Source organism: Microsporum canis, genomic scaffold (assembly GCF_000151145.1).
Source record: "Microsporum canis CBS 113480 supercont1.5 genomic scaffold, whole genome shotgun sequence".
In the NCBI taxonomy this organism is placed as follows: domain Eukaryota; kingdom Fungi; phylum Ascomycota; class Eurotiomycetes; order Onygenales; family Arthrodermataceae; genus Microsporum; species Microsporum canis.
In genome coordinates, this window is record NW_003299165.1 from 514,157 (window position 1) to 536,208 (window position 22,052).

At 46.7% G+C, this 22,052-nt stretch overlaps 9 protein-coding genes across 9 annotated transcripts; 5 read left to right on the plus strand and 4 right to left on the minus strand.

Moving 5' to 3' along the window:
• Window positions 1-451: 451 nt before the first annotated feature.
• Window positions 452-825, minus strand: MCYG_05255 (uncharacterized protein; the record flags this gene model as incomplete). Its single annotated transcript, XM_002845340.1, has 2 exons — window positions 452-742; window positions 787-825. The coding sequence occupies 2 exons, from the start codon at window positions 823-825 to the stop codon at window positions 452-454; spliced, it is 330 nt and encodes a 109-aa protein (XP_002845386.1).
• A 3,884-nt stretch (window positions 826-4,709) lies between these two features.
• MCYG_05256 (DNA-binding transcription factor) lies at window positions 4,710-6,628 on the plus strand (the record flags this gene model as incomplete). Its single annotated transcript, XM_002845341.1, has 4 exons — window positions 4,710-5,792; window positions 5,857-5,910; window positions 5,973-6,146; window positions 6,200-6,628. The coding sequence occupies 4 exons, from the start codon at window positions 4,710-4,712 to the stop codon at window positions 6,626-6,628; spliced, it is 1,740 nt and encodes a 579-aa protein (XP_002845387.1).
• Window positions 6,629-7,881: 1,253 nt separating this feature from the next.
• Window positions 7,882-8,977, minus strand: MCYG_05257 (folate carrier protein; the record flags this gene model as incomplete). The annotated part of the gene is made up of 3 exons (XM_002845342.1): window positions 7,882-8,462; window positions 8,628-8,780; window positions 8,860-8,977. The coding sequence occupies 3 exons, from the start codon at window positions 8,975-8,977 to the stop codon at window positions 7,882-7,884; spliced, it is 852 nt and encodes a 283-aa protein (XP_002845388.1).
• Window positions 8,978-10,423: 1,446 nt separating this feature from the next.
• MCYG_05258 (splicing factor 3B subunit 4) lies at window positions 10,424-11,733 on the plus strand (the record flags this gene model as incomplete). The annotated part of the gene is made up of 3 exons (XM_002845343.1): window positions 10,424-10,503; window positions 10,576-10,951; window positions 11,014-11,733. 3 exons carry the CDS (start codon window positions 10,484-10,486, stop codon window positions 11,731-11,733), a joined length of 1,116 nt encoding a protein of 371 aa, XP_002845389.1.
• Window positions 11,734-12,277: 544 nt separating this feature from the next.
• On the minus strand, window positions 12,278-12,756 carry MCYG_05259 (uncharacterized protein; the record flags this gene model as incomplete). Its single annotated transcript, XM_002845344.1, has 2 exons — window positions 12,278-12,597; window positions 12,705-12,756. The coding sequence occupies 2 exons, from the start codon at window positions 12,754-12,756 to the stop codon at window positions 12,278-12,280; spliced, it is 372 nt and encodes a 123-aa protein (XP_002845390.1).
• A 530-nt stretch (window positions 12,757-13,286) lies between these two features.
• Window positions 13,287-14,285, plus strand: MCYG_05260 (conserved hypothetical protein; the record flags this gene model as incomplete). The annotated part of the gene is made up of 5 exons (XM_002845345.1): window positions 13,287-13,341; window positions 13,475-13,569; window positions 13,649-13,672; window positions 13,846-13,970; window positions 14,111-14,285. The coding sequence occupies 5 exons, from the start codon at window positions 13,287-13,289 to the stop codon at window positions 14,283-14,285; spliced, it is 474 nt and encodes a 157-aa protein (XP_002845391.1).
• Window positions 14,286-15,626: 1,341 nt separating this feature from the next.
• Window positions 15,627-17,376, plus strand: MCYG_05261 (malate dehydrogenase; the record flags this gene model as incomplete). The annotated part of the gene is made up of 9 exons (XM_002845346.1): window positions 15,627-15,693; window positions 15,725-15,756; window positions 15,838-15,948; window positions 16,056-16,119; window positions 16,204-16,581; window positions 16,656-16,740; window positions 16,823-16,955; window positions 17,022-17,158; window positions 17,370-17,376. The coding sequence occupies 9 exons, from the start codon at window positions 15,627-15,629 to the stop codon at window positions 17,374-17,376; spliced, it is 1,014 nt and encodes a 337-aa protein (XP_002845392.1).
• A 452-nt stretch (window positions 17,377-17,828) lies between these two features.
• Window positions 17,829-18,766, minus strand: MCYG_05262 (BET3 family protein; the record flags this gene model as incomplete). The annotated part of the gene is made up of 3 exons (XM_002845347.1): window positions 17,829-17,999; window positions 18,223-18,340; window positions 18,477-18,766. 3 exons carry the CDS (start codon window positions 18,764-18,766, stop codon window positions 17,829-17,831), a joined length of 579 nt encoding a protein of 192 aa, XP_002845393.1.
• A 1,247-nt stretch (window positions 18,767-20,013) lies between these two features.
• Window positions 20,014-22,024, plus strand: MCYG_05263 (conserved hypothetical protein; the record flags this gene model as incomplete). Its single annotated transcript, XM_002845348.1, has 2 exons — window positions 20,014-20,316; window positions 20,450-22,024. The coding sequence occupies 2 exons, from the start codon at window positions 20,014-20,016 to the stop codon at window positions 22,022-22,024; spliced, it is 1,878 nt and encodes a 625-aa protein (XP_002845394.1).
• Between the last annotated feature and the right edge of the window lie 28 nt (window positions 22,025-22,052).

The window sequence follows — 22,052 nt, forward strand, 5'->3', positions numbered from 1 at the left end:
GGTTATTGGATAGCTGGTCGTTGAATACGTTGCTCTTTTGACAGCCTGTCTTGGGAGGTCTTTGAGGGGCGAGATGACCATTTTAGCCTTGCATATTCTCGTAGTTACTTTTGCGGAATTCGTTTCTTTTTCCCCTCTATATTCTTTCTTCCTCTCTTTCCTTTTTTTTTTTTTGGTTTCTTTTCTCTCTTTTTCCACATTTCTTTTCAGCCGATGACGGTTGATTTCCTTTTGCTGCCACGTTCCATTTGATCAAGGTTAGCCGGGAGCTAAATAGGAGTCCGAGAGGGAGAGCACTGCTTTTTCCTCTGGGCCAACGAGACTGGTATATGAAGTCAGCAGCATATCATACTTACATCCAACCAATCCATATATGTATCAGTCCCTCCTTAAGTTGAGGCTACATTTGGAGAAGAAACGTGGTTCTGCTTGTAATATTTGCAGATGACGATCACTGATACTTGCCCTTATACAGATGACAATCCGTTTTCACCAGTTTGACACCCTTAATATGCCTCATCAAAGCTGGCAGGCCGTTGTGAGAAGTTGGCAGTGGAGAGTTTGAGTTGCTGGAAATCCAGAATACAACACGAGTTCCTCTCGTGTTGAGGTAGCAGCTATTTTCGTAGGCATATATTATATATAGTATGTTATTTATGTGTGTTTTATATTTATAATCCGTATACTCCGTATGATCCGTGCTGCCATATATGATCGCAACATGCGGGCTGTTAAAAGATTCCTATATGTGCGTCAATATGTAGATCAAGAGTTAAGCACACTTACATCATGGTTGTCAAACCAACAATCGAAGCAGAGAGGCATTTCTTTGTTTTTTATCCGTTTCTTCTTTGGTGAGAAGGGAGCATGAAGAAACGCCTCGGGTTTCAGGTCCAGTTTTACTTTCCCTCAGCCTTTTCTGGATAGACATACCTATATCTGCATACATACTTATATTCGCCGCTCCACATGGGATCCCAGGAAGCAGGGAGCCGAGACGTCAGCGAGAAGAAGGCATGCCAAAAAGAAATTTGTTTCTCGAATTGAGGCTACACCAGTTTCCGTTGATATCAAGGCTCTGATATTGGCTGTCCGATCCATGACGAAGGTTTCGCCTCGACAAGCCACCGATCAGCTTTCCCTCTTGTCGGGACAGCTTATGATGCAAATATGCCGATATTTAGGCCCCAAGCCTGTCTTGTGAGGATTTCGTGCGTCTCTTGTTATGGAGAATATCTAGATTAAAATAGCATCGCAGTGGAGATGGAAGTTGTCAAAGTCGAAGAAGAAAAGTTGAAGTTGAAGAAACATAAAAAATAAATAAAAAACGGCTTTTTTATGTGTTTCTGTATGGTACAATGGCCCACTTTATGTAAGAGAATATGGCCATCTATTGGCTAAATTTTGTAAACCTGAAGGATTCCAGCCAATGAGAACTACGTATTCCTAAGTTATGTGACCACTGGTTCAAGCTTACCTCAGCAACCCAGAAAAGGAAAGCAACGTGCTTCTCTCTCTCTTTTCTTTTCGTCTGATAAAAAAAAAACTCCAACTTCAGTTCGTGATTCTGATGGTTGACACATAAGATAGCTCGAGATGTGACAGATGGGAAAAAGAAAGGGAGAGAGCTGCTTTTTTCAGCCGGCTGAGCCACAGGTCGATGACTACCATCAGCCTCGATCCCCAGCGCGATTCACCCCATCCATTTTTTTTTTTTTTGGCCATTTCTCAGGGATTCCCAAGACCCACAGGAATTCCCGTCATTTGGGACCGTACACCACCCTTGCAGCGCTTAGCGGAACCAAAAAGAAAATGGCTGAGAGGTCTTTCTTGCCCTCTGGCCGGATGTGCTTGAAATCCTCCGCGATTGGCGGCAGGTCTCGTGCCTCTGCCGGATCGAAACGGATGTCTGGCCAATCAAGCCAGCGGCAGCCTAGGAGGCGAGTGAGAGAGACACTTGGGGGAAGAAGGGTGGATAGCCAAACTCACCAATCAGGTGGCAGACATCCTGGTCCAACAATCAGCAGCTAGCAAACAATAGTCTGGGAGCTCGCCACTTTGAACAATCAAAATCTCCATAGCCCGGAGTTACGGTATATAACCTAAAGGAGGGGGGGGAAGTGAGGGTGAAGTGAAAGGGCGCTACGGCCTTACGAAGTACCATTACAACCTCTGATGGGAGGGTGTCATCTTACTCCGACGCGCATTACGAAGTACTCAAAATGTACTATGTATTGTGGTCCAAACGGAGTGGACAGGGTTACGAACCCGGCCAGTCTCCAGAAGTCGGATTGATCTGATTGATTGACTGCCTGTGGCTAACACTAAATGCTGAACTCTGCCATCGATCGAGATTTGCGCAGAGAGAGAGAGAGTACTATGTAAGCACGCTCTGGGCGGAAACCAAGGTTGGCTGTCCATCCATCACTCGAAGGAGCTAGACCTGGGGTGGAAGAGGTTTCAGAGAGCCAAGGCATTTCTTGGCTTTTGGTTGTCGGCTGACCGTGTTTTGATGGAGAGTTCTCAGAAGTGTGCCGTATTTCTCGGCGTGCAACTATAACGCCTGCTCCGCTTTACTCGACAGCGAACAGATAGGCCCTTTTCGATGCGCCGATCGCCTGTCACAATGTGGTTTCCTCCCCCCCTCCCCGGGGAAGCAAGGCATGGCTAAAGAAGAACACTTGGTCGGGGTTGAACCTATCTGTCATCCTCACGAACAGTGCATGGCCCAACCCAACAGGAGCGACGAGAGGGAGAGAGACATGGGGAAAAACTGGTCCCTTGATTAACAACTGTTCCAGGGACCCCCCCCGGCTGTTGCATTACGCTAAAAGCTCCGTGCCCTCCGTGTATTATATATTTCGACACTCTGGTTTTGGGCATTCCGAATTGAGCGTCAATGGTCTTCCAATTTTGGGCGACTAGTGGTACTCCACCACCCTTGCCTGTACTACTTTTCTCCAGACCTGACCCTCGAATGGGCCACCTCTGGCCAGTGGGATTTGCTCTTTTGTTTTTTTTCTCTTCGCCAGCCCACACAATGGGCTCTGCCACCCATTCAGCCTTAGCCTAACCAAGCCTTAGGCTCGATTTAGGTGGCTCTCGGCTGCATACAGCATACCCATTGACTTGAACTCTAGCCCACTTTTTTTTTTTTTTTTTTTTTTTTTTCATTCAAACATGGATACCGGCCGCCAGATCACAATCCTGCATCTGAGCTTGCTTTCGTCCACACCCCCTTCTCTCCCCTAAGGAAAGAAATTATCCACTTTTTTTTTTTTCTCACATTTTTTTTTTAAATCTTTTCTCTTGTGTTACCTATTAGGTGTTTTTTTAGGTGTTTGAATCTGTGCGATCCCTAGCTCATTCGACAGAAACGTTTGAACCCATCCCTCCGCCCATGACGATAAATTAATCAGGATCCGTTCCCTTCTCCGGTGTTGCAGAGGCCAAACGCCAGCGAGACAAGAGACGAGAGAAGAAGAGGCAAAGAGAAGACACACGGAGAAAGTCTACCGCCAGAGACGAACCAGCCAAACTTCCTTACATATCAACAACCACTTGGACATATGACCCACAGAGGCATCCACCAGCATCAAACCGCCAAATAGACTCGCTTCTGCATCTCACGTTCGATGAATCGCGATCTACATACATTTACCTTGCGCACTGTTATCAGACAACATCTCACAACTTCGCCTGTAGCTTGCTTCCCCCTGGCAATCCTATTGAAGTGACGCCGGCTGTTTAACCCCACTCTGCAGCTTCGCTAACGTCAAGTTTCCGCGACCAAGCTTCAAGGGAGAGTTTAAGCTATCGGAAGAGAGTTTTCTTTTCTGGTATTTTATAACCATTGCGGATTACGTCCCCGACAGAATTTCCACTTTTGAGAAGGGAAGTTTGTGGTCATTTGCTCCATTATTATATCGTTCACTTCGATATTTTATCTTCCCTCTTCTCTTTCTTTTTTTTTTTCTTTTCTCTTCCCTCCCCGCGACCTAATCATACCAATGATTTATGCTTAATTTTTCTTCTTCCGTCGATATATAATTTATACATAAGCTCCGTTCTCCCACCAACCTTCCCTTTGCGAGACTTCTTGCCTTCATCTCCAGGAAAACCCATACATATTATTTTTTTTTTTCCTCACCATCATATTACTTCACAAGTCTTTGTTGCCTGCCTGGCCCGGGAACCAATCGCCGTCCTCAGATCGTCGATCTTCTTTGCCTCACCACCAACCCTTTTTTTTTCTTCCCCCTTCGCTCTTCTCTCTCGACCAAGTCGCGGCCCTCTACCTTCGACGCAAAGAAGAACAATAACCCCCTGACCCAGGTTGTTTATCGACAGGTACAGGCCCTTCGTCAGACTATACCCGTACGAGAAGAAAAGAAAAACAGAGGCCAGAAGGCAGGAGGATATATAAAAAAAAGGAAAAAAAAAAAAAAGAAAAGAAAAAAGAAAATATTCACCGAGCAGCAGCACGACTACGAAAAAGAAACATATAATTAAAAAAGTACCAGCAAAAAACAAAAAAATTACACTCGTCTCTTCGTCTCTGGCCGTTGGATTCGTTGTTCGTTCTTCAGCACTGGGACAGCTAACCTGTTGACGTCCAAAGACCTCGTCGACTGCTTCGAATCTCTTTCGCCCGGGGATGTGGTTCGGCCACCAAACTTGGAGCACTGATAATACCTTTGAGATTAAAAATGGAGACGGCAGTGCCTGTTCCGTGTACTTTTTCGAGCCATGATTTGGCAAATGTCACTCACCGACGGATGATGGCACCGCATCATGAGCAGAACATCACCTATTACTCGAACCCGGCGCTCTCGTACGGAGCACCGATCCAGTCGTCCTCTCTCGACTTTGGCCATATCCTAAACACGAACCAGCACCCTGCAGCATCTTACCACGGGTTCTTTGGGCAGAACCACCACTCACAGCAGCAACCTCCTCCTCCGCAACAGCAGCAGCAGCAGCATCCGCATCACCAACCGCATCACCCGCAACATCAACCGCAGCACCAACCTCATCAGTCTCACCAACAGCATCAACCGCACCAACCGCATCAGCAACAACAGCCGCACCAACCGCACCCACACCACCAACAGCATCCTCAACAACAACCTCCGCCTCCGCATCCGCAACACCCACAGCATCCGCAGCATCACCCTCATCCACAACATCAGCAACCGCAACCGCACTTGCCACCGTCACAATCGCGGCTTCCGCCAAACCAACCGGCAGCCTTGCAGCAACCGATCCCAGATACGCGACATGCGAAGAACGGCGTGTCTCGCATGGTCGGGACGCCGGCCACGAGAGTTGAAGAGACACAGCCTACCCGTGCACCCATGGAACAACACAACCGAAGTGCAGAAATCAGCAAGCTACCGTCCCCGCCAGGAAGCAAGCCCGAAGTCGAGTTCTCTACCGAAATCGATACCCTTATGAGGGCGATCCAGTCGAAGCCGCGAAGCACGTCGCAAACCCAGCTACAACTACCGCCGCTCCAAAAGTTCAACAATTCTGCATCGACACCGGGTAACGTTTCCATGCATGGCGGCGCCCCCGAGTGGGCTCAGCCGAATTACGGAGCTCCCATGTCACAAGAGCAGGCCCAGCAGATGCAACAGCCTGGCTATGCTCCTCACCAACAAGCCCGGGGTACGACAAAGCAGAAATCACGGCGCAAATACGAGTGCACGCTTCCCGACTGCCGCAAGAACTTCACCCAAAAGACCCATCTTGACATTCACATGCGAGCTCACACGGGTGATAAACCATTCGTATGTTACATCAAGACCTCCAGTTTACCGGAATCTGGCTTGCTGACTCTTTGAAAACCTGTAGCTCTGCAGCGAGCCTGGATGTGGCCAACGATTCTCCCAACTAGGAAATCTGAAGGTAATTTGACAATAACAATCGCCTGACGGCGTGTTCAAATCAGGCTAATACTCTCGATTTAGACCCATGAACGGCGGCATACAGGAGAGAAACCTTATTCCTGTGATATCTGCCACAAGCGTTTTGCTCAACGTGGAAATGTTCGCGCTCATAAGATTACCCACGACCAAGCAAAGCCGTTTACTTGCCGGTTAGATGATTGTGGGAAACAGTTTACGCAACTAGGAAACCTCAAGGTACGTCAAAGCAAGCATGTCGCAAAAGCAACTTGATACTAACTCTGCCGTAGTCTCATCAAAACAAATTCCATGCACAGACTCTACGGAATCTCACTATGCGTTTTGCCATGATCACCGAACCCGACAGAATGAACCCACAGGATGCGGAATTGTGGGAGTACTTCGCCATGCTCTACAAAAACAGCAACAAGGGTATCAAAGGCCGTGGGAAAGACCGCCGCGTCTCATCGACTGCAAAAGCTCGTTCAAATTCCACCAAAACAAGTACCTCTGACACGACCGCCAATAATATCATGAGTTCCGCTCCTGCCCCAGCTCCTTCAAACAGCAGAATGCCCACACATCAGCTCCCGCTTGGCAATGAGGAGGAGGCAAAGCTCATGCGAGAGAGAAGTTACCATCGCGGTACCTACCTTGGAACACCCAGCAGTGATGACGTTGAATTTCACGAGCAGATGTACCAACGAGGTGGCCACTGACCAGGTTCCTGGAGAATGAATAACCCGCGGGGGACGGAACATCCAAATCTGTCTTGCGGTGATTCAAACACCAACACCCCCATAAAGAAAAAAAAAAAAAGAAGGGAGGAAATCGAGCACAGTTAATGGATATCTGGAGTATATAAAGGCGGGGGGTTGGAGCATTTGGCGGAAGTATTACCGCGAAAAAAATACGACAAAAAAGCACCTCAGCTCGACTGACTACATCCTTTTTCTTTTTCATTACCAGCAAAAAGAAAGGGCAAATGCTTTCCTATTCTTGCGTTTTCGAATCGACTGCAAGAGGAATAATTGCTTAATTTCATATCTTTTCAACACTCCTGCTACAACTAAACCGCTCGACTCTATTGCTTGCATCATTCACGGAGGGGACTTGTGTTTATCTCTTCCTTTCCTTTCCTTTTTTATTCCATGGTTCTCTTTTTCTCGATACAAAGCATGAGCAGCTAGCATACCTTGACTTCTTTTTCTTTTTTTATTCTTTTTTTTTTTTTTTTTGGTTTCTTCACTCTCCTCGCTCAAGGTGTTTTTCTTGCCTGGCTGTAGTTTCATACCATTATACCAATCTGTTTTGTTGCTTTTATACCAACCCTATCAATTAAAGCTATTTCAGAGCAATGTACCTACCAAACCCCCCTACGTTTTGCGATCATCATCTCTCGCCGTCTCTGTACCTAAACCCCCACCCTCTATTTCGGCTTCTATCCCTAACCATCCTTGCCTCTCATACACCTTGACAGTTTAGCCAAACCTCGCTAGCTCCACTCGAAAGTCAGCCTTGTTTATTTTTATCTACATATTATGCTGTTTGCTTGTTTAGATTTGAGAGGAGTTATAGCCTACTCAGCGAAGACATGTCATATATCAAGACTCGTTCTTATCAACCAAGGGATCCCTACGAGGTGATAGTAGCTTAATTGGCAGGGAAAGACGGTCAAGTATATTGCGCTGAGACAAGAAAACAAAAAATCAACGCTGTGCCAGGTCTCTTGCGACCGCATCCTTGAATTATCAAAGGTTGATCACCTGAGAAGCTGAATTCTGGGCTGTGAATGCACACGTCGTAGCCTAGCGGACATCCGCAGCATACCAAACTCTTTCTTGAGCCACCGGTACGAGGAAGGGAGAAGAAAAATATAGACAAACAGGGCGTTTGTTCCTGCATGATGCCGATATGGTAAATTTCCACGGAAGCAAAATGGACGCAATCATCCCCACGAGAGTAAGTAATTTCATTTATCTACCCGGAGGTATATCCTTGCATTCTCATACACCAGGAAGGTAACCCACGTACTGGGCAAGACGCGGACCAGGTTTGGTCCCAGGCCCTTATAGAATCCAGCTAGTCCCTCAGTTCGCAATGTTTGCACAAACGCATCACGAACACCTTTATAGGTTCCTCTTGCATCGTACGTTTGTAACCGGGCCCGAAGAACCTGGTAAGGATAGGTGGCACAGCCTGCGAAAATCTTAGATAGCCCTGAGAGTACGAGGTAGTCGATATTGCTCAGGGCCTTGAGCTGTGCCGGGGGCGTATCGGTCGGGTTCGTGAGTCCGTCTGGAGAGGAAGGTTGGGTCATGCGTGTACGGTATCTCTTCAACTCTTCGTATGCCATAAATTGCAAAGCACCGTGGCTTACCCCAAACATAGCAGGGACCAACCCCTGGTAGAAGCCACTAATGCCTTCTGTACGGTATATCTGTCGGAGTCCTGAGATCATTGAGGGATATGCGCCTGGTACATGAGCGCCGGTGGAAAGCATTCGTGTTTTGATAACCCATATTGGATTGGTAAGTATGGTTGTCAGGACCCCTAAAGTGATATAGAGTGTTAATTTCACGTTGTATGGAACCAGGAATGTTTATGAATAGACGGACATACCAGACGTTCCGGATGCAAGGAAATAGTCCAAAGACGATAGTCTAGCGGCACCATCTCCTGCTCCGCGGGCCACGCTCAAAAGCTCTTTAATCTTGCCGTACCATAGGAAATATAAGCCCCAGCTCACGGAGTTTCCGACAAGATTAGGCGTAAGGCCTCGATAGAATGCCTGTATTCCACCTTCATTGAGAGATATGTCACGGATAATGCGGAGCGAGCTACCAATGCGTGAGGAGGAAAACCGGTCCACTGCAATTGAATGAAATAAACACTGTCAGTCCTTATCCTCATGAAAAAAAAAAGCTATAATATTTAAGAATTAACCTGCCTTGGAGCCTTGTCTTGACAATATCAAGCGGGTGGACGACCAGAGTTGAGCAAACGCCGGCAGTAAAGCCAGCTATCGTCTCGACCAACGATGCGGAAAGACCATTATTGTCATTCATGAACCCTCACAACTATTAATCCTGGGTATTCTTCAGTTTATCGCCGTAGCTCACTGTTTGGAGTCAAAGCATTATAGTGATTGAAAAAGAAAATTTGATGGGAGCTGAACTTTTCTTTTGTAAAACGGGGCGGGAAGACTCTTTTGACCGAAGAGACATTCTTGCACCCGTTTTATGAAGCCGAGGAGTCTGAAGCCGGTAGATTTATTCCAAAAAGGAGCTCCTTGATGTGTTCAGAAGCAGTCTAGAAGCTCTTCCTGCGTCGAAATTCTACAAAATATGGGGATATCCGGGACAACGGAATACTCCTATATACCAGCAAGCTGATCAAACCAAGAGCTTCCCCAGACAATGAGGAGAATTGAGCTCTTGATAGGTTATACCATACTGTCTTCCCTAGCCCTACAAGGTGATGACTGGTAAGGAATGTGTAAAAAGAAGGCTATGCTCAATTGGGAAAGTTATAGTAATACATGAGGAAAGGAAACGGAGACATTTCGGTTTGAATGGTCTGGTATTCAACCTCCATAGTTATCGTGAAGTAAATGCGGCGGAACTGCAGCGTGGTTTCAGTCCAAGCAGGGCTGACTGGTCTTTCAAGAGGTAAAAGGGGACCGAGTATGCACATAGCCTCAAGCCTGTATAGTCAAGAATTATTATTTCCAGCCGTTCGTATAAAAAATACCGCCATTGTATAGTCGTACGCCTTTCCATGCCACCCTTAATATATTCGTCGTGTGATGTTTTTATGCGAGAGGAGAGAGGAGTCTAACGATGAAGTTAGGTAAGTTGGAGTGCCTAGTAAGTAGCCGGAGGGTAACATCATACTTGAGAAGAGCCGGTCGTGGTTCACTGTATGTGTATCCTGGAAGAAGTTAGCAAATTGAAACCGTCAAGGTACTGATATCGGGTCTCTTGTCACTTACCCAGGTAGACAATCAATGGAAGATATCCACTGTAGAACCATCAAGCGGCAACCGTTAGCCCCCCAGATCGAAAGCTCACACCCAAAAAACTAAGCATGGCGTGTTGCAAAGGATTGAAAAGATGTCCCTCGTTCACTCACTAGTGTATGGCAACCCGCGAAATGTCGATGACCTTGGAGATGCGCTCCTATACTTCATGTCAGGACGGAATAAACCAGCAAGCCGAGAGATAGTCTTACCTTTGTCTCTTCCGAAAACTGCATCATGTTTGCCTTGTAATTTGATGTATGGTATCGGACCGTAGAAGAGCGTGACTTCAGCGGTGTTTGTTCTTTTCTTTTTATCTTACTGATCAAAGTGAAGAAGTTCGTCGTTGTTGAAGCATTTGAAAGATCTGGAAGAAAAAAATTAGCTTCCTTTCTTGGCGTTCGACTTGGTTGTTCTTTTTCTCCCTTTCTATGTATACATTTTACATCATATCGACAGATATTGAAGAGCTCGCTGACTTCGAGGAGATAATAGCTGTCGCGTGTCTTATTCAGACAGATATACCGCTTAGTTTTCAGTCTGAGCAGCAATCATGTCCGGCGCAAGGCACTGGTAGGTCTTTTGGCATTCTTTTACCTCTCGAAACCAAACTGCATACGGACGAATGCTAACTATAGAAACTAGGGAACAAGATAAGGAGGCGACAGTATATATTGGAAATCTCGATGAACGAGTTACAGATAAGCTGGTATGGGAGTTGATGCTCCAGGCTGGTCGTATTGTTAACGTGCACCTCCCAAAAGACCGCGTCACGCAAACACACCAAGGCTACGGTTTCGTCGAGTTCAACAGTGAGGAGGATGCAGAGTATGCGTCAAGGATTATGAACCAAGTCCGTCTATATGGCAAGCCTATTCGAGTTAACAAGGCGTCTGCCGATAAGCAGAAAACGGTCGAAGTTGGCGCAGAGCTGTTCGTTGGGAATCTGGACCCCATGGTCACGGAGCAAGTGTTATACGATACGTTCAGTCGATTTGGATCATTGATATCTCTTCCTAAAGTTGGTTTTACTACTGTCCTTTTTTACTTCGACATTTTTTGTGCTAATTGTATATACTGCAGGTTGCCCGAGACGACTCAAACTTGTCCAAAGGCTATGGGTTCATATCGTTTTCCAACTTCGAGGCTTCCGATGACGCTATTGCCAATATGAATGGGCAGTATCTTATGAATAAGGAGATATCCGTGCAATACGCCTATAAGAAGGACGGTAAAGGAGAGAGACACGGTGACGAAGCGGAGCGAATGCTCGCTGCACAGGCCCGAAAACACAATGTTCAACCTCAACCGCAACAATCACTACCTCCTCAATTCGCCGGTGGTGCAGCTCCTGGACCCAGCGGTGCTATGAATGCCGGCGGGCAAAATGTTCCCTCCACCGTACCGACGCCACCGGTGATGGAAACCGAACAGCAACGGCCGCCAATGGGTGTTGGACCAACACCACCAGACTTTGGTGCTGGCAGAGGCATACCTCCAGTTATGAACGGGGGATATCCGAATATGAACATGGCCGGCCCACTTCCACATCATCGTGCACCACATGCACCGCATCCACCACCACACCCTCCTCAGCCGCTAGTTACGCCTCCCCCGGGGCTTCCTGCGCGTCCTCCACCATCTCAAGCTGGCTATGGCGGGCCTCCTCCAGGGTTCCCCGCCCAACCACCTCGATTTGGTCAGCCTCAGCCTGCACCTGCAGGCTTCGCTCCGCCGCCTGTAGGAGGACCTCCCGGTCTACCACCTGGATTCCAGCAACAGGGATATGGTCGGGGCCGTTGAATTGTTTTTTGACGTTATCATGAAAGACAAGTTTTGCTAATACGTCAAGGGAAGGAGTTTAAACCTACTTTTGAAAAATTTACGCCAACGAAGACGTTCAAGCTACGCCTCTTCCAAAGCTTGGTTCTCCCACTTATGCCTTATCTACGAGGGCATCTGTTGGTGGAACACGAAAAGGCGCATTTAAATAACACTATTTGTGGCTATGTGCAGCAACGTTGCAAATGATATGTATGAAGAATAACTATTAATACAGGTAACGCAACTGAAGGAGAAATCGCACAAACGATCAACGCTGGGAATAGAACAGGCAAAGGAGGTGTGTCTGGATAGGGACGGTGAAGTGAAGTAGCGGATTACCGCTAAATATCCATAGAACGTGCAAGCAGCAACAAAAAAAAAGGAATTAAAAGATTGAAATATTAAACCCCATGCTCCTGTGCTCCCTTACCAAGAATGAAAGAAACTAAACGAGCGATATCCCATTAGAAGGGACGATAAAGAGTCTTACTGATGGGGCGATGTAGGTTATGACGGCAGCCCATCACGAAAACGACACAAATTTCGGATCCCGCGGCCTCCCGTCAGGACCGATATTATTCTTCGCAAATCGTTGTTCTGTATATATTCGTCTGGCTTCATTGAAATCCACCTTTCTACTCTTCATTATCCGCAGAACTTCTGACTTGCCGCGCTTATCTAGACCAGCACGGGAATCTCCGTCCACGATGTTATCCGCCAGGTTAAAGTCAGCGGAGGATAAGCCAGCTTCAGCATCACCACGGAAACTTGTTGGTAGTTGAGTATAAAGGTGTCCAGGAATGGGGAGGTGAGGGAGCCAGCGGTCTCGGGTGAAGTAGGCTGCTGTATTAATAGAGTATTAGCATTGCTCACTTGGGGAATTTATATATAGTCTGTACAACAGGAGGTCTTGTAAAAGAATATAGAGTGTCAAGCTGTCCAAGACTTACCTGCAAAAGAGAGAAAAGCAAAGAAGGTAAGAGAGTAGTAAAAGTAGCCCATGACGTTGGTGTATACAGGGCAGATCAAGGATCTTGCGCCAGGCTGTTGATAAGGAAGATTAAGCTGTTTCGAGGGTCGAGATGGCGGTTACAAGACAGTCTACTAGGAGAAGTAGACTTTATAGGATAGAAGTAGAACGAGTGTAAGAGTGATGCTGCCCTCGACGCCGCTTATGATATTTATTATCTTCCTCTGCTTCCTCTGCTTCTTCTGCTTCTTCTTCTGCTCAAAAGATGTTTTAAGCCTTGAATTATTATATAATCATATACACGTGACATTTACTTACATAATATGATGAGTCAGGTTCTAGACTAAAACGGGCCAAGTTAGCGAGCTTTTCCCAACAAGGAAGGTTAGCCGCGTGCCAAGGCTTTCTGCTAGGCGTCAAAAAAATTACGCACAACAAAATAATCGCCAAATTGAGAGAGCAAAAGAGGGCAAAAGAAAGGGATCAAGTTCAAGCAATCAATTCTACAAACAACCCTCCGTCTCCCTTCACCAAGCCACCCGTTTTCTCCCTCCTAGACGCCATGGCTACCTCCGCCCGCCCTAACGTGTCCGACGACTTGGTCTGGGGCATTGCCCGTACGAACTTCCCTCCCGTTTCTTTCTAGGTTTTCGATATGCTGCGAAAGCACTCTGTGCTGCGGTGAAGGTGCGCGCGGTTAAATGTACAGATGAAGCTGATTAGAATGGATATTCTTTTTCGAATAATTAGGAACCCAGAATGCTTACTTGGTTAAGCGAAAGAACGGCGGTGGTGTTCAATTTTCTCGTGACCCATTGAACTTGGTCAACAAGCACTCGAGAAAGGTGAGTTATTCACTACCATAAGACTATATAATCCCGTTTCACTTTTGGGTGGTTGTGTTAACAGCTTTCTCTTTAATAGTATGCCGGTTTCGTCAACTCTAAGGTATTTATTCGCCCTCATCTGAGCCATTATTGCGATGCATAATTGGGAGGAAGTTCAACGTCCGAGGTGGAGGGACAAAAGGAGAAATTGATCAACGGCTGCGCGACAAAACAACAGAAAGAATATACATGGACTTTGCCATTTTCTAACCCGGTTCTTGCTGGTTATAATAGGCTATAGGCATCCAGACTGCTGAGAACGGTGGTGTCGCCGTTACCACCAAGAGACCAGATAACTCCCACCAACCTGGCTCCAACACTGTTACCGCTACCCACGGTTCCGGCTCTTCCAACCGCAAGTAAGAATTCCCCGAAAAATTACCACGAATTTTCTACCTCTGGACTCGGAAGAATTGTGATATTATGAGCTGCAGAGGGGATGAGACGGAACATTCTCCCCTTTGACTGAACATCATGCTAAACATATATTTCTACCCAGGGTATATAAGAGTGTCGCCAGCCGAACTGTGTGCGGTGGATACCGGGCAGACCTCCGCCCTGAGGCCGTTTTCCGTGCCAGTGCTATCCGAAAATCCCAGCGACCAAAGAAGGACAGCCCTGAGAAGAAGCTCAGAGGCGCTAAGGCCCGAAAGGCCACTGAGAAGGATGCTTAGATGAGTTGGTGAAACTGGAGATGAGGGAATGGAGGCGTCTTGTTGCTGTGAACCTTGGAGATACCATTTTACTACTGTCTCCCAGCCTATCCGAGCCATAGTTAAGGGCATGACACAATAAAAAAGAAATATGAATCATGGCTGCGTATTGATTTCTACTTACATCCATTTAGTGTCTCCTGATTTATGGTCTGGAGGACTGAATTTGTCATGCCTTGAAACCTTTACAAACTTGCTTTTTTGATCAATGATGCCCAATGATGACGTCGATAATTATACTCTGCAAGGAGATATTCTCGCGCCAGGTTCAGACTATGTGTCGGACAGTTTCCGTAAGGCTAGCCCTCGGACGTCTCCCTCCACTACACCTTCCTATGTAGACGCGCATGGTAAAGTGGCGTAGAAGCGCTCTCTCTCCGTGTCTCCGTCGAAGGAGAGTCGGAATATTCCGTAACGATTAGTTCCGTGCCATGGTCGGATTGACGAATATCTCAATGCCTCGGCCTGGCTCTCTAGTACAAGGGCATCTCCGTAAAATTAAAAATAAAAATAAAAGGGATCCTGACACATTATCTGGTAAGACAGACAGACATGTTTCCAAGGGCAACGCTGCTATATATTTAGCCATGCTGTCGAGGGATGTGGACAATTGCTTTTTTCTATGGCTTCGATTCAAGCTTTCTCGCGCCGTGTTCCTGGAGCTTGAGAGTGGGGCCTGGCATGCATTGATATTGACCCATGGATATTCATGAACTGATGACCAGTTGTCTTCTCCCTAGCGACGGAGGGACGGCGGCCGTAACCTGTTGAGACGTCTCTTGGGAGTGATATAGGGGCTCCCTTCAGATGCCGGAGACGACATCCCAACCTGCCAAGCGCGATGCATCGCAACCGTGGGGGTCGAGTCTGGTCTCACGTGATGCTGATTGGGTAGACGTGCAGAGTTCCTTGCAAAGCTCCCATGTTTCTGATTGATGAAGCCGCCGGCGCGAGCAGAAGAGAAGAAAGTAATCGCTTGTATATAAACGAGACATAAAAAGATATAAAAAGAAAAAAAAAAAGGCTTTTCGTTATCAGCTGAGTCAGCGGGGCCAACATGTGACTTTTACCGCGGGCTGATAAACTCCGCAAAAGGCAACTTGAGTTCTTTTCCTTCTTCTTCTTCTTCGTACTTCACCTTCACACTCTCTCTTCTTCGCTTCATTCTCTCCGGCTTCACTGACTGCTTCACTCTGTACGTGTGTTTGGCGCTTTATAGTCGAACCTTTGTGATAACAGATGCTAATAGTCATCACTGCAGCTTGTTTATTATAGTTCCCCGCCTCCATCCAAGCAGTAACCATGGTTAAAGCTGGTGAGATATCTGTTCCTGACCCAATGTTCAAGAGAAAAATATCTATTCTTCAGGGTGTTCTAACCGTGTTTTTCTTGCCAATTAGCTGTTCTCGGTGCCTCTGGTGGCATTGGCCAGGTTTGTAGCCCTGCTTGTTGAGGCCTTGTTTACCCTGTGAGCGGGGTGGCTGGCTAACCAGTTGGGCCTTCGGGTATATAGCCTCTCTCCCTTCTCCTGAAGGTCTGCCCTCTAGTTGAGGAGCTTGTCCTTTATGATGTCGTCAACAGCCCCGGTGTTACCGCCGATCTCTCTCACATCTCTTCTACTGCCGTAAGTTGGAGTTCCTGATATGTATATATATAGAGGATGGGGGTTAAGATAGTTCTCGTCATGCTAACTTGTGCTGTTGATAGAAAATCTCTGGCTACTTGCCAAAGGATGATGGATTGAAGAATGCCCTCACTGGCTGTGATCTCGTCCTCATCCCTGCCGGCATTCCTCGTACGTAGTCTCACCTCTGCCGACAATCCCTTTGCTCAGCAGCTGTTTCTTTTTTCTGTTTGAATTGCTAACGATTGAATAAAGGCAAGCCTGGAATGACTCGTGACGACCTCTTCGCCTTCAATGCTGGTATTGTGAGAGATCTTGTCCAGGGAGTTGCTGATTTCTGCCCCAAGGCATTCGTCCTCGTCATCTCTAACCCAGTTAACTCCACCATCCCAATTGCTGCCGAGGTACTCAAGAAGGCTGGTGTCTTCGACCCTAAGCGTCTTTTCGGTGTCACTACGCTTGACATCCTCCGTGCAGAGACCTTTGCCCAGAAGTACACGGGTGAGAAGGATCCCTCCAATGCCACCATCCACGTTATTGGAGGACACTCTGGCGAGACCATTGTCCCAGTCTACAGTCTGGCTAAGCCTGCTGCCGATATTCCTGACAGCGAGTACGCTGACATCATCAAACGTGAGTCTATGACCTTAGCTCATCCCCCTCCTGATGGCATAGACATTATTTCTAATGCGGGGCTGCAACGACAGGTGTCCAGTTTGGTGGTGATGAAGTCGTGAAGGCCAAGGATGGTGCTGGCTCTGCCACTTTGTCTATGGCTTATGCCGGTTATCGGTATGGCCATACTTATCTGCCTAGTTTCAGACATAGTTGAGGGATCCAAGCTGACCCGTGTGTTCTTTAGCTTTGCTTTGAGCGTAATCAAGGCCTCCAAGGGTGAAAAGGGTATTGTTGAGCCCACTTTCGTTCATCTTAACGGTATCGAGGGTGGCGAAGCCATCATCAAAGAGACCGGGCTTGAATATTTCTCCATGCCAGTCGAACTAGGGGTGCGTACATTTTAGCTTGTACCTTTGGCCCTTCTTTTTAGAGATATAGCTGACAGCTTGATATAGCCCTCCGGTTCTGAGAACATCGTCAACATCCTTCCCCAAGTCAATGAGAGGGAGAAGGCTCTTCTCGAAATCTGCAAGAAAGGCCTCGAGGGTAACATAGCTAAGGGAATTAACTTTATTCAAAACCCTCCACAAAAGTAAACACACCCATCTCGCTTCCAGCTACCCACGAAGCTTCCGTTTCCCGTCTTCTGGTGTCGTTTTATATGGACCATCCTTGGTTGTCTGTTGCTTCTTCCCATCCATCCATGTTCCTATGGCCTTTCCGGGTTCCATTTTCCGCTCGATCGCGGCCCATAACCTGTGGAAAATCGTTACTAACCAAACATTCTGCTTCTGGTCATTTAGGCTGTAGGTCAGGAGAGAACACACATAGGCTCTGAATAACCGAAGGTGTTGCGGTTTTGTCATTCATTCACATGGAAAATAGCGAAGGAACAAGCACTGCTAGGAGATTGCAAAATCAGTTTGCGCAGTCATTTCTCCCTTTTTAAATTTCAATATCTCTTCTCCCTAGCCAGAACCGAAAATATTGTTGCCATTTTCTCCAAAGTCGGAGGAATGAACCGCATTAAAAGGAAAGTAAACAAATAAATAAAATAAGGACTCCTTTTAGCACTCTCCACTTCATTTTCTCTAGCACCCTGCTGTCGGAGACGACTTAAGGATTATCATAGAGCAAAATGGGTTCCAAAAGGCGTATACTGTAGGGGTATCTATGAAATATAAAAACCAAGGAAAGAAAATACACAAAATCATACACTGCCTGGTAGTTTATAGTAACATTTACAGCCATGAAAGTTGGCCTTAAGCGGCCGCCGGTATAGCAACGCCGCCACCGGAGCTGGTGACAGTACTATTAGTCGTTTTGATCTGGAATGTTGCCAACGGGAGATCTGAGCTTTCCGCCTGGACCGTGGCCTCGATACCCACGCTTGCGAGAGCACCCCGTATTATACCACAAGGGAACCAAAGATACTTCACCTCATGTTAGCCTGTACTAAAAATATAAGAGCGAAATGAAATATCCCATACTGTTTGTGCACGTATAACTGCTTCACTCCTGACAGACATGCTCATGCGGATAAATGGGCGAAAAGCATTATCAGTTAAAACATACACACCCTATCCACCAAGTTAGTCAGGCATCCTTTCGGAAATATGTTGTATAGCAATGCCATAAATGGGACAAGCAACTGACCCGGTGGTTCGTTTTCAAGTTATCCACCTGCTTTCTGAAGAGGATTGTCCAAAGATCTTTACATAAAAACTTAATCACATCGAGATTATCAGCAAACCGAGGCCTATCACGGGAAAACCTGTCATACATATCAAATAGGTCCATGTCAGCTTCTCTGGGTTCCCCAATGTCGTGCGCGAAGGGGTATGTCGTATAGCTGGCAAAATCAGAACGGCTTTCTTTACCTCTCTCCTAACCCCAGACCGACTCTATACCCCAATGACTCAAGTCTAAAATATATAGCTTCTCGATATTCTTCGTCATCCATAACGGCCACGGACGATTTGCTATCTTTCTCCTTTTCTTTCTCTCTTTCCTTATCTTTAATGTCGTTGGTTTCACCCGATCTGAGTAGGGAATCCTTCTCTCCGGTCTCGAGATCTTGGACTATTCGTTCCGCCATAGGCACAAGCTCGATTAATAAAAGATCTAGACATGATGCGTTTAGGAAGCGGGCATGAGGGTCCGAAGCGCTGAAGGGAGGTGTGGGTGTGTCGAAAGACATAGCTCCGGAGTTCGTTCAAGGCTGTAGAGCAGTAGAGCAGCTGTTTAATAGACAATGTCGGTAGTTATAAAGTAAAGAGCTTGATGAAGGGATATAATAATCTATAACTATTATAATTGAGAGCAAGTCATCAAATGGTGTGCTTCTTTACATTCGATGTTTGTTGTTACTTCTCCAGCTTGAAGAACGTTGAATTAACTCATAAATATTACGTAATCATGTTCTCCAAACTTTCGAGCCAAATAGCAAGAAGCTACATATAGAATCAAAGAGACAGAGCTATTTGCGAGAGGAACGTCCTGTTGACAGAGATATTATCCTAGTTCAGAGATGCAAGTGTGACTAAACTTAGGCCAAGATACTTCTACCTCCGCATATTTGATAGGTAAGATATTCAATTGACATTTCTGTTCTCATAGCTAATGACTAGCCACCTCCAGAAGGACTTTAGCGAAGACAAATTATCAGCAATTGAAGTGTTTGGGCACTTATTGAGTGAAAGGATATTACAAATACGCTGCCGATGCCGGACAAGCATAGAAAATTGTAGCAAAATTTGCCTCTACGGAAGCTTCGGGTTAGCTTATGGACGCCCCCAACCTCCATGCCCTTTTACCAAAAGATATATATATAGTGTATCGAATCAGGTCGCTTGAAAGTACTGGATATGCTAGGGTTGCCATTGCGCCCTTGGCCGAAAGTAGCAAATGTTCTGCATGGCCGAATCAACACAGATATGATTCTATGGAGTAGTTATTAGACTCAACATGACTAGATATCGGTTTGGAGAACTCTGGACGTTGATAGATGGGATCCTAAATCATCTACGTACGTTTTCTGTAGAAGAAGGCGCCAGTTCAATAATACACGGACAGGCCTCCTTTTATGCTAACTTCCTGGAAACATGGCCATTTCTTCCAATAAACATGAGCCACCGTGGCTTGCCTCCAGACCCCCTATCATCCCAGCACTCTAGAAAGCCCCAAATTATTCTAGGATTAACGTTCCGGGCGAATATTAGCAAGCCAATCCGGGATCGGGATTGGTGGAGCAGCAGGCTAGGGAGGAGGAAGAAATCTCGTACTTATTATCTCCAGGCCCCTTGAAAATAATGAATCAGAATATTAATTCAAAGAGACACTTCCATGCCTCCCAGGAGAGCCTTGCACGGCTGGATTCGATCGGTGCAATGAAATTTATATAAGAAACAGCAATACTCTCCTGCGACGGGGCCGTTTGTCGGAATCATGCTGGTCTCGCATTCTCTCCACCGACGGTTGCTACTTCTCACCAGCGGCGCATTCGTTCTTCTATTCATATACTTCTTTGGCACCGTATACCGACACAGATTAGGCGTTGGTCCTTCACATGATACTGTGCATGAAGAGACAGAAGAGAAATGCAGGGGCAAAGATCCAATAAAGGCATTGTTAAACCAGGCGGACAATGCATGGCGCACGTACGACTCTGCTCGATCAATGAGCTTCAGTGAGGCTGTCGTCGAGTATAGAGTACGGTATGGTCGCCATCCACCGCCTGGATTTAAGGAGGTAGGCCGTCTTTAATATACCATTTTTCTCTGTACCCATACTTCGACGTTGTGTCGACATGCCCTGATTGTTTCTACAACACCTGATCATTTAGAAAAAGGACCCCTAAACTAACGGACTGGACATACAACAGTGGTATATGTTTGCCCGGGAGAATGACGTACGAAATATCGACGATTTCGATCAGATAAACGATGACCTTCGGCCGTTCTGGTCTGCGGAACCAAAGGCCATTCGACGGCGAGTAGCCGCAGCATGTGAGGACCCCATAGGGAACTCGATCGCAGCGATTCATGTTAGGAATGGAGCTATTGCGAATATCACCGGTGATGGATGGCGAATCGAAACATTGAAGTCGCTTGTCGCACGATTTTCAGAGAAGCTGCCGGACATGGACATCGCCATGAATACACTAGACCAGCCGCGGTTGGTGACGAAGTGGGAAGACATGCAAGCCATGCTAGGGAAGGAGATTGCATCTCGAAACACTCCTCCCAAGGCCATCTATTCTTTTACGAAGAATATGGAAGGTTTTGTGTCTTTGACGGGTAAAAGCAATGTGACTGAAGAAGACAAGGTCAAATGGGCTGGTATCCCTTCCAAGCAGTATATGGAGATTGCGTCAACTGCCTGTCCACCGGAATCGCCAGCTCGGAATTCGAGCCTGAGCATCCAAGAGGCTGATGCTCGCTACAAAACACCTGTCGTTGGCCTTGTGTCCAATTTCAACATGTCAAGCGACCTCTGCGTTGTTGGGCCTGCGATAAAGGATCTCCACGGATTTCTTTTTTCGTCGTCGAGTATCAGTTTCTCGGATGCTCTTATACCAATATTCAGTGAGTGCAAAGTGAACGTTAACAGTGATATTCTTTTCCCGGCCAATATGTACTGGAAGAATGATGAACGATACACATACGATGGTACTGAAGATGTTGACTGGGACAAGAAACATGATACCCTCTTCTGGAGAGGAGCTACCTCTGGCGGTATCCAGACTCCGGAAAACTGGTCTCGTATGCACCGTCAACGACTCGAGTTCATGATGAACGGGACAAAACTCCAGGGCAAGACCGAGCGGGTCCTTCCGTGCAACGACCGCTCTTCGAATGCAAATGATGTGGCTACCTCAACATTCCAGCCAACTGCTTTTGCCAACAAACATTTTGATTTCGGCTTCACAGACTCCATGGCCTGTATTCCGGAGAACTGTGAGTTCTATAATGAAACCTATACTTACAAGGAGAAGGTTTCTCTATCCCACCAATTCACATATAAATACCTGGTGGATATCGACGGACACAGCTTCTCTGGTCGATGGCGTGCGTTCCTCCTTAGCAAGTCTCTCGGTATAAAAGCTACCATCTTTCGTGAGTGGCACGACTCGCGACTTTTTGCCTGGAGGCATTTCGTACCCTTGGACAACCGATATGACGACTTCTACGCGCTCATGACCTATTTCCTTGGGACGGATGCGAACAATACCCCCTCCGACAACCCTCACGTTGCTCGTCATGACAAAACTGCGCAGACTTTGGCCAAGCAGGGCCGCGAATGGGCCGAGACAGTTCTACGTAACGAGGATATTGAGGCTTATATGTACCGCCTACTCCTTGAATATGGCAGAGTTATTGATGACAACAGGGACTCCATTGGCTATCATGGTGATGGAAGCGAACTAAAAGAATTTGATGAGCATTTGACACGATAATATTTTAATGAATGGCGATTTGGTTTCA